Genomic DNA, 13,744 nt, shown 5'->3' with positions numbered 1-13,744 from the left:
CAAACGAATGGTGCAGGCCACAGGCATTCATGGTCTAGAGGCTGGAGGTGGTCTGGGCAGCAGTGAGGCCCATCAGAGGAACTAGCTCTGAACATGACCCATCGGCAAGTCAGAAGCAGATTGTAGCTGGAGACCCAGGAGTTTATAAAAAGATTTCTGGGCCCTCCCTGGTGGCGCAGCAGGTTAAAGCACTGCACTGAGAAGCTAAAGCCACTTCCGCATGAGTTTGATCCCCGCCTGCCCTGGAGGTGACCACATGGTGTGGCAGACCTCTCCTGACCCGCCCGCTGCTCCCCTCAGCAGTGTACTTCGTCGATTTGCCTGTTCTGCTCCCCACTCTGTCACTGGTGAAGCCTCTCACCGCCCTGAGCCTCTGGCCTGTACCCCAGTTCTGTATGCATAAATAAATAAATCTTTAAAAAAAAAAAAAAAGATTTCTGGGAGTAGGAACCTGTTGTGTTTCACCACAGTCGGCATCTCATTTTTAGAAGGATTACTCTTTCTTGGGAATGTATTAGTGTCCCTGGATATCTATACCAAAAATAAGGTTAGCAGCTCACTTGGCAGATTGTTGACTTCATTGCAGCTGAACCCCGTGCTCAGTCATGTGAACAGAAAAGTGGTTGAAGCTGCATCCCTGCCTTTGGAGACTTCAGTCTAGTTTGAAGTCATATATATTTGCTATAAACAAACGTACGTTCCCCACCTTTTCCCAGAAAGGATTTAAGGTATATGGACAGGCCTTTTGTTCAAACACTATACAAATACTGTGAGATGTGAAGTGTTGGTATGAGCGAGTTAGTCACTGGAGATCTGGGACCCAAAGCCGGGGTTCAATGGCACAGGCATTGTGTGACATAATCTCAGCCATAGTCCATTGGCCAAGAGTGCTGGTTTTTGTTGTTTCTTTAAAGATTTATTTAAATATACAAGAACTGGGGTGAAGGCCAGAGGTATGGAAACGAGGTGAGAGGATTCACCAGAGACAGAGCAGGGAGCACAACAGGCAGACTGACTGAAGTACACTGCTGAGGGGAGCAGTGGGCTAGACAGGAGAGGCCTGCTGTGTCATATGCTCACCTCCCTGGCTGGGGATTGAACTCATGCTGCAGTGGCTACCAAGAGCTTCACAGTGCTGAGTCTTTTAACCCCTTATGCCACCAGGGAGGCCCAAGAATACTGATTTTATTCCTGTACCAGTTAGGTCCTGCCTACAATGCCATCTCTGTTGTGCCAGCAGTGAGGCTGGTCCTGAAAGCTGAATGCTTCCCAAAGCCCCTCTTATCACTGCTGACATTTTACAAGTTAATGCCCCTAACACTGGTGTTTACCATATGGACAGGCCCCCACAAGTTGAAAGCCTTTAAAGTAGAATCTTAGAATTCTCGTAGCTTCTTTGTGATTGTTTTCATCAAGTATTCACTGTGCTGTTTTGTGTCCTGGCAAGGGCAGGAATGTGGGGCACTCTTTAGTGTCTTATGCCAGTTGTGTCACCTGGCATATGTCTGTGCTGACAGCATCTGTGGGAAAGACAAAGAGGGAAACAGTGGCAGGACAGAGCATAGGAGCAGAGTGTGGAATGGAATGCAAAGTGTGGAAGATAACTTGGCATTGGCTCTGCCATTTCCTTGCAGGAAGACTTGGGCAGGTTCTGTAATGTCAAGGGAGGTCATTTCCCACATCTGTAAGAGTGATTGTTGTAACAGTCATTGCGAGGATCACTGTGAGGAGATAGTGCCTGGCTCATCACTCCTGCTCTTGTTCGGTGGTTGGGGAGCCACTGCAGTGCTGGAGGGGGCTGCTGCAGTTTCTATGGGGCCCCTGGGGAGCTGTTGACAGTTGGCATCTTCCCATTGTAACAGCAACTGAGGACACGAACTGCTGAGTGTTGTCACTGAGACTTGTGATTTAGTAGGTCAGCTGGCATCATTGTTTTCCTTCTAGCCTGTGACTGTGACCCCAGAGGCATTGAGACGCCGCAGTGTGACCAGTCCACCGGCCAGTGTGTCTGCGTTGAGGGTGTCGAGGGTCCACGCTGTGACAAGTGCACACGAGGGTACTCGGGAGACTTCCCAGACTGCACCCCCTGCCACCAGTGCTTTGCTCTTTGGGATGTGATCATTGCCGAGTTGACCAACAGGACCCAGAAGTTCCTGGAGAAAGCCAAGGCTTTGAAGATCAGTGGCGTGATTGGGCCTTACCGGGAGACTATGGACTCGGTGGAGAAGAAAATCAATGAAATTAAAGACATCCTGGCCCAGAGCCCAGCTGCAGAGCCCCTGAAAAACATTGGCCATCTCTTTGAGGAAGCAGAGTAAGTAGTTAATAAGCCAGAGTGAAAACTCCCAATATTGTTTCAACTACTATAAGCAAGCAGTTGAGATTCCTGGCATGGAGCTTCCATCCGAAGGTATGATTAGGTCTGGGAGTGCAGACAGACACTGGAACATTAGTTTTGCAGTAGTTTTTACTCTGGGTGTTTGGGTGGAGACTAGCTACGGAGATGCAATATAGAGTGTGCTGTATGTTTCAGCACTTCTCTTCAGTCAGTGCTGCAGGACAGGAGCACTGCATTTGAAGACCAGAATGTATGCTGGAGTCTTAGGTTGGCTACATGCTAGGCCTGTGAGCCTGCTTGCTCATTCTTTCTAGAGCGTCTTTTCTCTCTTGTGGATAACGCGAAGATAGCTGCCTTTACGTGGAGTAATGAAAGGATTGATCTGTGAGCTGATAATGTAATTGAACAAAACATTAGTATGTTAAAAATTTTGCTAATGCCAGGGAAATTCCACTACCACAAATAAGATTCCTTATTTCCATGTCATTTCTGTTGCTCAGTCATTGGTCCATAAGAGCAAAGCTTTATTCCTAATTATAACAAATTCTCCTCAAATTTTTCCTAGATCTTGTCTGGGTAAATGTTTGATCTGATAGTGCTTATTTTCTAAACAGAGAGAATTGAGCTGAGATGCTGAACTTTTAAGGGATCATTAGTCTACCCTTTTCTCCTAGTCCTATTTTCCTACACCCAAACATGCTGACAACTTTTGACAAAGAGAACCCCTTGAAATAGCACAGGAATACCTAGGGTGCAGTACAAGACAAGAAAGGGTATGAAGCATTTGGATCTCTCCAAACACTATGTTTTGTCTTTGTTTTTGGCAAACTCACCATTTAGGCATGAGTAAGATGAAAATGTCATAGCTAAATCCTGTACATGAAGGTGACTTTACATTCTAACAGAATTACAGTAATCTTTCCCCTGTGATGGGACTTAAAGATACATCTCTAAGAAGCCAGATGGAGGTTTATCTCAATCGTATGTATGAGAAGCAGGAAGGGAAATCTGACATTAGCTCAAGTACCTGGCAGAAGGTCAAGAGCCTTGGAGAATCTGGTCCTTGCTAGATTTTCTAGACTTAAAAGTTTACCAGCCAATGATCTCTAGGTGCTCAGGTCTAGTGCCCAAGGGCACATGGTTGACGAAATGTGAGGAAATGGCTGATATGGGGTGATAATGCATTGAATGAGGGATTCTACCTCTTTACAAAGACCACTGTGCAGGTTAGCTCCCTAACAGCAATAATGAGCTTTGGAAGGCTGAGTACAGGCCCATTTAGGAAATGATTCTTGGCCTTGGTCTCATGCACCTAAGGGAGAAAGAAAAAAGTAAGGTGACAAGAGCCTGCCAGAGAGAGATTATACTCCTGAAACAGCTATTTCTGCCCTTTTAATTTAACTGGATTATAATCAACTCAGGAAAAAATAATTATATTACTTTTCAACACTGAGGATGCATGTTTTAGGACAGAATTTAAAAGTACACAGATTTGCTTTGACTTTTGTTGTTGTTGCTTAACACTGTATGAGACCTGCAAGAAATGAAAGCCTTCTGTGGATCAACAGATTTAAACAAAGGAAAAGGATGGGGAAAAGTTTTAAAACTATGTGAATTCTAAGGGTATTAGGTTTTTAAAACACAATTTTAACCTTTTTCAAGTCCTTTTAAAACCTTTTTCTATGAATCGGGTCATGGTGTTATTTTGGCTTTAAGTATTTTTTAATAGTTCCCAACTTTTCAGCATCTCTACATTTTGACAATTGTCTACATGATTAGATTCCTGAGATTAGAATTACATTCAATTAAGTGACCCAATAATACCCAGAACTAAGGTCTTGTCAAGTATTGGCTTCTTTGTGAGAGAGACATACATACATAGCTTTATGCACAGTAACATACTGACAGGTGTCTAAAATACAGCTTTGGAGATAAAACAGATTTCATCTGGATTTAGGTTCCCAACTGAACTTGTGTAAAAACTAAATGTTTACCACATTCCATTCTCGAGAATGCCTTCTTTCTTAGGAAAAGGGTTGTTGATAGAAGGCTACTTTTGTGGGATCTCGCTTGAAAGGGTGAGAATGTGCCAAGGTCCTTTGGGTATCTCCCCTTGTCCTCCTGATGGCTGGAAGCCTTCCTCTGTGTGTCCCATCTTGACAGAGGCTCAGTTAAGACACAGACTTCTACACTGGAATCATTTACGTTTCTTGTGTTTGTGGAACTGAGTGGGCCTGAAGCTGCTCACATGCACGGCTGGAACTCCACACTGTGGAGCTCTGCTTGTATTACAGCCGATTATCAGAATGTCTCAAGCAGCCATTCTCTACCACACAGCCACATTTCACAGTGAAGAAATGATTGTTAGATTTCATAGTCTCTTAGTGGTTAGGAGAATAAAACCAGTACTTACAGATAAATTGTCATAAATCACTGAATTGAAGTTAGAGTAATTGATAAGTATTAGTAGAAAATGTAAAAAATGAGACTTCCAAATTATCCTTTGGTTTATTTTACTTAGGTTAAACTTACTCTTCTCTTTACAGGAAACTAACCAAAGATGTTACCGAAAAGATGGCTGAAATAGAAGTGAAGTTATCTGACACAGCTTCACACAGCAACAGCACAGCCAAAGAACTAGATGCTCTACAAACAGAAGCAGAAAGCCTAGACAACACAGTGAAGGAGCTTGCTGAACAACTGGAATTTATCAAAAACTCAGATATTCGAGGTATATATATATATATATATTTGGTGCAAACACTCAATCCTGGATAGTGGGCTTAACCCTCAACCTAACCATTTCAGATAGCACGTGTAGGGAGTGAAGTAGTTTTGAATACTTTTATTTAGACTCTTTCCCATTGTGTCTCTGGCAACAAATGAAGGGGAAGTTTCAAGTGAGGCACGGAGCAAGGAAGAGGCCATCTTCCCATAGCACACAGCAGAGCTCCCGTGAGCTTGGCACCACCCCTTGTTCCTCCAGCAGGGAATACCTTCCTTGTCTCAAAGGAGTTTTTTAGGATAGTTACATTATTTCTGCAAATCCTTTTCTACTGAAGAATGAAACCTGGTCAGGAAGTAACTCTTCTGAGTCCTTCATATCCTAGACTATGGATAGGCTCCTCCATGCAAAAAGCAAAAAAATGTAGAAATAGTTCAGATCGTATTATTCATGATTTATGCATGATTGCTTGTTTGGCTGTTTTACAGCTGTAACATGGTGGTTTGGGTGAATGTAAATAGACTGAGCAGAGGGAAAACTGTCTGCACGTATGCTACAGATCACATCCGCTATTTATGAAAGCTGAACGTTTGTCCATGTAGGAGCAATGCCTGCGTGAGGTTTTCTTTCATCCAGCTATTGGGCATTCTCCAGAACCAGAGGACGTGCTAATGGAACAGAGTATATTCACTGAAAAAAGTTCTGGCGCTTATTTTATTTCTTGAATTTTGAAACAAAACCATAAATTCAGGGGGAGATGACACAAAGTAATAATTATTGCCTGATGAGATTGGGTACAAGGGGATTAACTACGCACTGTCATTTCATGTACTAGGTGCTTTGGATAGCATTACCAAATACTTCCAGATGTCTCTCGAGGCAGAAGAACGGGTGAATGCCTCCACCACAGATGCCAACAGCACAGTGGAGCAGTCAGCTCTCACTAGGGACAGAGTGGAAGACCTGATGATGGAGCGAGAGTCCCTGTTCAGGGAAAAACAAGAAGAACAGGCTCGTCTTCTGGATGAACTGGCAGGCAAACTACAAAGTCTAGATCTTTCAGCTGCTGCAGAAATGGTAAGGCTTGAGGGTGTTCACCTTGCAAAGGAATGCTATTCCCAGGCTTAGGTCCTTGGACATGGTATGTGGGTCAAGCTAAAGTCAAGACAAAAGCATGTGTGTTCCCAGCCAAAGAATCATGACTATTTTCCCATGCTGTTGCATGGCCTGTGACATCTTACTTGAGGACTTGATCCTTTTCAGACTCGGAACATTTCTTTCTTTGTTCTGATTTGAAGTATATATGCCATGTCAGTTAAGCAATTTAGAATCAGAGAGGGATTTCCTAAACAAAGGGAGCAAAAGAATTTTTTCCATATTAGTTGAAATGTTCCTTTGTTCCAGTAACTTTACCTGGAGAAGATTAACTATGAAACCAGACTACAAAGTAGATTCATTTCCTAGAAGCTTTTAAAAAATAACTCTGGAGCCAAATGAAATTGAGTAGTGAGTTTAATGAAAATCAGGCAGAAAGCCAACAACAACAAAAAAAGCAAAACTAAGCCTGTTTCTTTTTTGGGTGTCATCAAAGAATTTGGTAGTTGTTTCTTTTATAAATTAAGGGTTTGTGCTGTTAGCCTAGAAACAAGGTAGAGGGAGGATGGATTCATGGACAACTGAAGAATACATTTTCTGTTTCTGATTGCTCTTCACCCTCCATCTTTCTCTTCACTCATAACCTCCCTTGCTGTCTCTGAAATTGAAAAAAATACACTGTACTCTATTGTGACAAATTTAATTGATATATGCCTACAAGTTATATATATTCATGCCTCCATTGCAAATGGGGAGTCAGGAAAACTGTCACCATTTTCTACAAAGACCAGTATGTAAATTATACCTAGCAGGAGGCAGGTATTTGGTGTACATAGGCAAGAATGCCTATTCACTCTTCTTTCAATAGTGATTCCAGCTTCAGAAATGCTAATTCACAAAAATCTTTGCACTACCTTGGAAGCAGGTAAGCATGCTAAGTAGGGCATTTGCAACAAGTATTTGGGAGGACTGGGTAGGGTAGAGGTGGGGGGATGAACAGGTTCTGGAGCCCCAGGAAGGTGTTCTTGCTCCTTTCTCTGGTGAGCCACCTAGGGCCAGCTCCTTCTGGATGGTCAGCCAGTTAACTACCCATACTGCCACCGGACAGAGATCCTTTCACTTTGTGTACACAAGAGCACATACCTTAATAAAAGCAAAAGACTTATTTTTTTTAATTAACATGGGTTTATATCCCTGTTTGTATTCTGGATGCACGGATACCCCCCTTCCCCAGAGTATGCTTCCTTAAGACTAATGTTCTTTCATAGCACTGAATAATGCTGAAGCTTTTTATGTACTGTAAACCAGATCTATGAAACCATTATTTCCGAAATGTGATAGTATTGTAAGTATAAAATTATTACCTAAACAGTCGGTTTCATTATTCCAAAACTACTTTTTTAAGAAAATCCTTGTTTGGGAATGCTGTGTTAACTGCTTTCCATGCTGTGCCACTTTATAGTATAAGCATGTTCTGCAAGAGCTGTTGGAATGGCTCTACATAGCCTTTTTCTATCATATAGCAAACTTACCACATTCTGCTCATAGTCCCGCCTTTGTCCTAACATCCACTTTGTTTTCCGTGAAGCAGTCCTATCTTCCCAGATGGTAAGTTACTAAAAGACTGGATCGTGGATTTAATCACTAGAACAGTTAAGATGGTTTAGACCTCAAGTTCTCAAAACTTTGAAAGCCCCTGTGGTACCGTAATTCATTAGAAGTTATTAATGATTGTAAATTCTCATTGTTTTGTAGGAAATAGGTTAGCTGAAGGCTAGTCCTAACCTCTTCCCTGCTCCATCCTCATCTGTTTCAGCCCCTGCACACATGTTACGCTGAACACTTTCTGAATCCTGTGCTTGTTACAGACCTGTGGAACACCTCCAGGAGCCTCCTGTTCTGAGACTGAGTGTGGCGGCCCAAACTGCAGGACCGATGAAGGAGAAAAGAAGTGCGGGGGTCCTGGCTGTGGTGGTTTGGTCACTGTGGCAGACAGTGCCTGGCAAAAAGCCATGGATTTTGACAGAGAGGTTCTGAGTGCCCTGGCTGAGGTGGAACAACTCTCGAAGATGGTAACTCAACCTCTTGTCAGTTATGAAGTGGCAGAACTGAAAAGGGAGAGATCCATTCTAAATGCTAAATGAAAAAGATATTCCACAATTTCATAGCAAAGGTCAAGGAAACAGGTTGTTTTTATTCATAGATAGCTAAAGAACTGGCTTTCTTCTCCCAGGTGATAATCATGTCTCTTCATGGGTTATGAATATATCCAGCTGTACTAACTGCTAAAGCAATAATTCAGCCAACTAATTTGTTGTTAGTATCTGAGAAAAAGACAAAGCAGTATCCCATAGGCCTCCAAATGTTTTAGGAGAATTCAAAGCCCCTGACAAAGTTTTCATATGTTAGCCCTATCAAGGTAAGAATACGTACAAAATACTCCTAGTGTAATAATCTGGTGGTCTTTGGAAAGCATAAAAGTGTTCCATGGTTTATCCCTTATCTCTAGGTCTCTGAAGCAAAACTGAGGGCAGATGAGGCAAAACAGAATGCTCAAGATGTTCTGTTGAAAACTAACGCTACCAAAGAAAAAGTAGACAAGAGCAACGAGGACCTGAGAAATCTCATCAAACAAATCAGAAACTTTTTGACACGTAAGGCATTTTCACTTTTTTTAACTTCCAGGTGTTTCTTCATTTACATATATATACAACAGGGAAATTTTTCCTTGAGATTATTTTATGTTAACAATCTGTATTATACAGACATATTATTAAGGGATACCCAAATAGTAAACAGTAAGTCAAACATTCTGAAGTTAAATTTTGAATTTACATGTCATTACTAAAGTATTTTCACACTGTCCCCCCAACCTCTGTGATCCAATTATTCATAGGTGCTTATGCCATACCATATGGGTTAACTTTTATACTTTAAGTGTTGCTGGCCATGGCCTGAGTTATTAGGAAGGAAGACTGACAGCAAGTTATAGAAGCTGCTAAAGAAACTTAGAAGCAGGAAAGTTGCATGGATCTAGGACCCATGTATCTTTTTCATTCTATTTTGCTATTTTAAGCCAACAGCTTTGGTCTCTTGGTCTCAGGCTACTTTTTCCTGATTATGAAGTGGCTGCAAAAATTCCAAACTTCACATAAAAACTCAGTTCCTTCCCTTTTTCATAGGGAGAAATCACCGAGATGCCTTTAAGCAGTCAATCACATATCAGGCATTAATGTCACTGTCTAGTGAAAGGATTATCACAATTGGCACATTAATCAGGGTCTAACTGTGGTAATGGGGAGATAAATAAAGAGCTAATGGTATTTGCTACAGACTAATTTCTCATTCTTCAAGGGTCTTAGGTGACTGTTCAGCCTCATAGCATGACCAAGGAGTATTCATTGTTTGCAGTTACTTTTTATGGATATGGGTTTTATCTCCCCACTCAATTAGACTGTAAAAGCTTAAACAGGAAGTGGTTACGGAAACATGTTGTGCCTCACTGTACTCGTAACCTAGAAGATAGCCAGTAAGTGGCTCAATTGAATAAACTGTCCGATTTTCATCATTTCACGAGACATCTTTTACTTTTAACAGAAGATAGTGCTGATCTGGACAGTATTGAAGCAGTTGCTAATGAAGTATTGAAAATGGAAATGCCCAGCACCCCAGAGCAGTTGCAGAATCTGACAGAAGATATTCGTGAACGAGTGGAAAGCCTTTCTCAAGTAGAGGTTATTCTACAGCAAAGTGCTGCTGACATTGCCAGAGCTGAGATGCTGTTAGAAGAAGCTAAAAAAGCCAGGTATCAGAAGACATTATATATAGTTAGGGGGGTTAATTTGCATACTTAGCAATTTCTAAGACTGACCTTTATGAGCCATTGGGTCCTTCAACGAAGGCAGTACTTTTCATGTTCATATATTTTATTCATTTACTCAGCAAAAGTGCAGCAGATGTTAAAGTCACAGCGGACATGGTAAAAGAAGCTCTGGAAGAAGCAGAAAAGGCCCAGATTGCAGCAGAGAAGGCAATAAAACAAGCAGATGAGGATATTCAAGGAACACAAAACCTGCTAACTTCAGTAAGATACCATAATCCTATTTGTCAGAACAGTACACTTGATATAAAAATGTCTTTAAAAAGGAACATGAAAGGATTCCTTTAACTTAAATAAATCTGAGCTATTCCCTGAGCTTAGACAGATGCTAAAGGTGTTTTTTTTTTTTTTAAGGAAGACAGTAAAACCAGAGGAAAGACAGTCTTCTGTTCTTTCAAGGAAGAACAGAAACTTGATTATGAAGTTTTGGTTTCAAAGGCCACTTTTAGAAAACTACTGTTGGTGATCAAGTAGCCCAAAAGCAAAGTATGTGGCTGACTAGTGTCTTCAAATTTATGAACAAAATGATGCATTCTTAGGACCAGATATTCAAAATACATGCTATGAAATTTTCATGTTTTAGTACTTCTATAGATCCACTTACCTGTTAAAAATAGAAATTACTACAGTTGCATTAATTTAAATTTACTCTAGAGAGGCCCTCAAACTCTGGTCTATAAGCAAACTTTCTTGTTCCAATCTCTACTTAAAACCTGAAATAACTTTTTTTGTTCTACCATTCAAGGCTGTCCTCCCCTATGTCTATGTTCTCAACAAAATGAAGTTCACTTTTCCCTGTAAAATTCTGACCCTCTATATACATAGACGGTCATTTAGGCTACTTCAGACTTCTAGTAACCCCTTTAAAATACTTCATATGTAACCATGTACCATTTCACAATCATACTAACATTTTAAATAGTCAAAGAAATATTAAACTTAGAGTTATACCCACATTAATATGAAACTCCCTGTCAAATCTCCTTAATTGCATTAAGGCAAAGTTTGAAGTGTCCTTAAAATAGCTTATCAAAACTTTAAGCTGCCTTGGGCATGGTTCTTAAGTTAATGAATTTCAGCCTAGATCAGTAGAAGTTAATGAGTTATAAAGGCATAGCAGACAAAGTTGGGCACTTTAATTACATTGCAGACTTTTTAATTCCACCTAACACTACTGGCTTGCTGAATGATGGGTGTTATACCTTTTAGATCGAGTCTGAAACTGCAGCTTCTGAAGAAACTTTGTTCAATGCCTCTCAGCGTATAAGTGAGCTAGAAAGGAATGTAGAAGAACTTAAGAGGAAGGCTACCCAGAATTCTCGGGAGGCAGAATATATTGAGAAAGTAGCATATGATGTGAAGCAAAGTGCAGACAATGCTAAGAAGGTAAGTAAATGTTTATAATGACCTATAATGACCTACTCTGAAAACAGTAGTCTTTACAGTCACAGATGAAAAATAGTGCATGTTTTTACATCCACTCCCAAGCCATACTTTAGGCCCCCAAAACAAGCTTGTATTCCTGTATTTGTTAAAGTTCTATGAATAGTAATTAGTTGGCTAGTTGCAAAGGCTTTTTTTTCTATCAATATTCTCACTTTTTAACAAAATTACTTTTCCTAAATTTGTGTAGATAAGAAATTACCCTTCCTTTTCCTTCTGATGAAGATCCAAATGATCCTCTTCTAAAACGAGCACACCTACTTTTGAGGAAAATCTGTTAACATACAACTGTACAAATGTCTTAACAGAAAAGTGCATTCAGCATGAGAATGGAATGACTGCTTAATCCTATAAACCTACAACTCCAGAATGTTATGAAAACTTTCATTTTTTTAATTTACCAGTCAGTGAACAGCTTAAACCTGAATATACTTAAGCAGTGGCCTTTAATAGAAAATGTAGGCTGTGCAAGTTAATATTCATGATACTAGTACTGCTCTGGGTCTGACATCACCTCTCTGAATTTGAAACTGCAGTCTCTGGATGATGTACTAGATGGAAAGTACAAGAATGTAGAAAACTTAATTGCAATAAAAACTGAAGAGTCAGCTGATGCCAGAAGGAAAGCTGAGATGCTACAAAATGAAGCAAAAACACTTTTGGCTCAAGCAAACAGCAAGCTACAACTGCTGCAAGGTATATGTGCTTTTCACTTTGGGTCATATTGTTGTAATTATCTTCTGTATTTTGAACACTTCACCGTATAAGTATCTCAATTTTATCTTCCCTAGATTTAGAAAGAAAATATGAGGATAATCAAAGGTATTTAGAAGACAAAGCTGAAGAACTAGTCAGACTGGAAGGAGAAGTCCGTTCACTCCTAAAGGATATAAGCCAGAAAGTTGCCGTTTACAGCACCTGCTTGTAACAAAGGAGGAAAGGCTTATAAAATGGCTGAGGTAACCAAAGTAAAACTGCTACCTTTAAAAAACTGACTTAATACTCTTTAAAATAAAACTTATATTTAATATTTTTATCACATTTTATACCAAATAAAATGCTTTTGTTATATATTCAGTATGCTTACCTTCACTGTTGCTGATATAAATCCTTTTATAAGTCCAATCTGTTCAGTGAAAATGTTTTGTTAAATGTATTGCCTCCATGCAAGCCATAATTTGTTGTACCTATAAATATGCTATTACTCATCTGTTTGATAGGTCAAGTTATCCACCAATCATTCCCCCAAATCATGGGATTCTCAAGGGGAGATTAAAAGGAAGAAGGACACAGTCTCAGATACCTTCATTATTTCAATGACTGCTTAGTTGGTTCAATCTCAAACTCCTTGAGTTAGGGGAAAAAAGCAATTTCTAGAAAGCAGAACGGTAAATTGTACTTTCTAAGTGTTAACCACCTGGAATAGGGTCAAGGGTTGCCAAATGGAAAGTTCACATTAATTTGAGTGTGTTTATGCACATTCCCTTACCAACTGAACAAAGTACACAATGATTCACAACTAAAGATTTTCTCTGATCTGTTTGGCAATTGTATTTCACTTTTTTTAATATATATTCCTAAGGCAAGAAGACTGCGTATACCACTTCACCACCACCCACACTCCAACACAGCTACATTTGAAGCTGGGCCTGAACAACTTATATAAGCAGCTGTAATGTATAAATAAGGCAAACTTACCCTTGGTCCAAGGCAGCTGTCACTTAGCAGAAATCCAAGAGATTTATATTTAACCAAGTTTTTATACTTTTCAGTTAATAATTTTGATAGTTCAACTAATTCAGCACCACCTCTTCACAGGCCAAGAAAATATTAACTTGATAAGAAGTAAAGACATGAAACTTATGTTTTATACCTACAGGATATAGTTCAGGTTTAAGTTAAAGTAGCATTTAACATGAAAGTGGAATTTCAAAACTTAAAAAAATACTGGAGAGCCACAGTGGAAGAAAATGTTTAAATTTATCAATAAATACAGTTTTATAGTTATTTTCCTTCCCAGTCAAGGATACAGATTATGTTATTTCTTGAAAAGCATATGCTAAAACGTTGAAAAAGTTAACATGGGCTTAAAGGAGTAATTAACGAGGGTAATAATATAAACTAGAGGTAGCCATAAAAGAATTAGGGCCATCATCCATTCAGAATAACTGAATATTTAAGACATGTTTACTTTCTAGGTTTTCGTTCTAATTTATACTTCAGACTGTAGAAACTTTAAAAATCTAGACACTTTGGTGATGAA

The 13,744-nt window shown here is 39.8% G+C and overlaps 1 protein-coding gene across 1 annotated transcript in view; it reads left to right on the top strand.

The window, feature by feature from the left end:
* Positions 1 to 13,656, top strand: part of LAMB1 (laminin, beta 1) — a 63,092-nt gene extending 49,436 nt beyond the window's left edge. The window contains exons 25-34 of the mRNA XM_012720893.1: positions 1,945 to 2,314; positions 4,885 to 5,069; positions 5,899 to 6,140; positions 8,027 to 8,230; positions 8,668 to 8,812; positions 9,756 to 9,963; positions 10,101 to 10,242; positions 11,248 to 11,424; positions 12,018 to 12,177; positions 12,273 to 13,656. Coding sequence (XP_012576347.1) covers positions 1,945 to 2,314; positions 4,885 to 5,069; positions 5,899 to 6,140; positions 8,027 to 8,230; positions 8,668 to 8,812; positions 9,756 to 9,963; positions 10,101 to 10,242; positions 11,248 to 11,424; positions 12,018 to 12,177; positions 12,273 to 12,409 — 1,970 coding nt within the window. The 3' untranslated portion in view covers positions 12,410 to 13,656. The remainder of the gene's footprint in view (positions 1 to 1,944; positions 2,315 to 4,884; positions 5,070 to 5,898; positions 6,141 to 8,026; positions 8,231 to 8,667; positions 8,813 to 9,755; positions 9,964 to 10,100; positions 10,243 to 11,247; positions 11,425 to 12,017; positions 12,178 to 12,272) is intronic.
* Positions 13,657 to 13,744: the final 88 nt, after the last annotated feature.

Source organism: Condylura cristata, unplaced genomic scaffold, assembly GCF_000260355.1.
Source record: "Condylura cristata isolate star-nosed mole 26May11 unplaced genomic scaffold, ConCri1.0 scaffold00005, whole genome shotgun sequence".
NCBI classification, from domain to species: domain Eukaryota; kingdom Metazoa; phylum Chordata; class Mammalia; order Eulipotyphla; family Talpidae; genus Condylura; species Condylura cristata.
The sequence above is the reverse complement of the archived record's forward strand: the minus strand, read 5'-3'. Positions and strand labels throughout refer to the sequence as shown.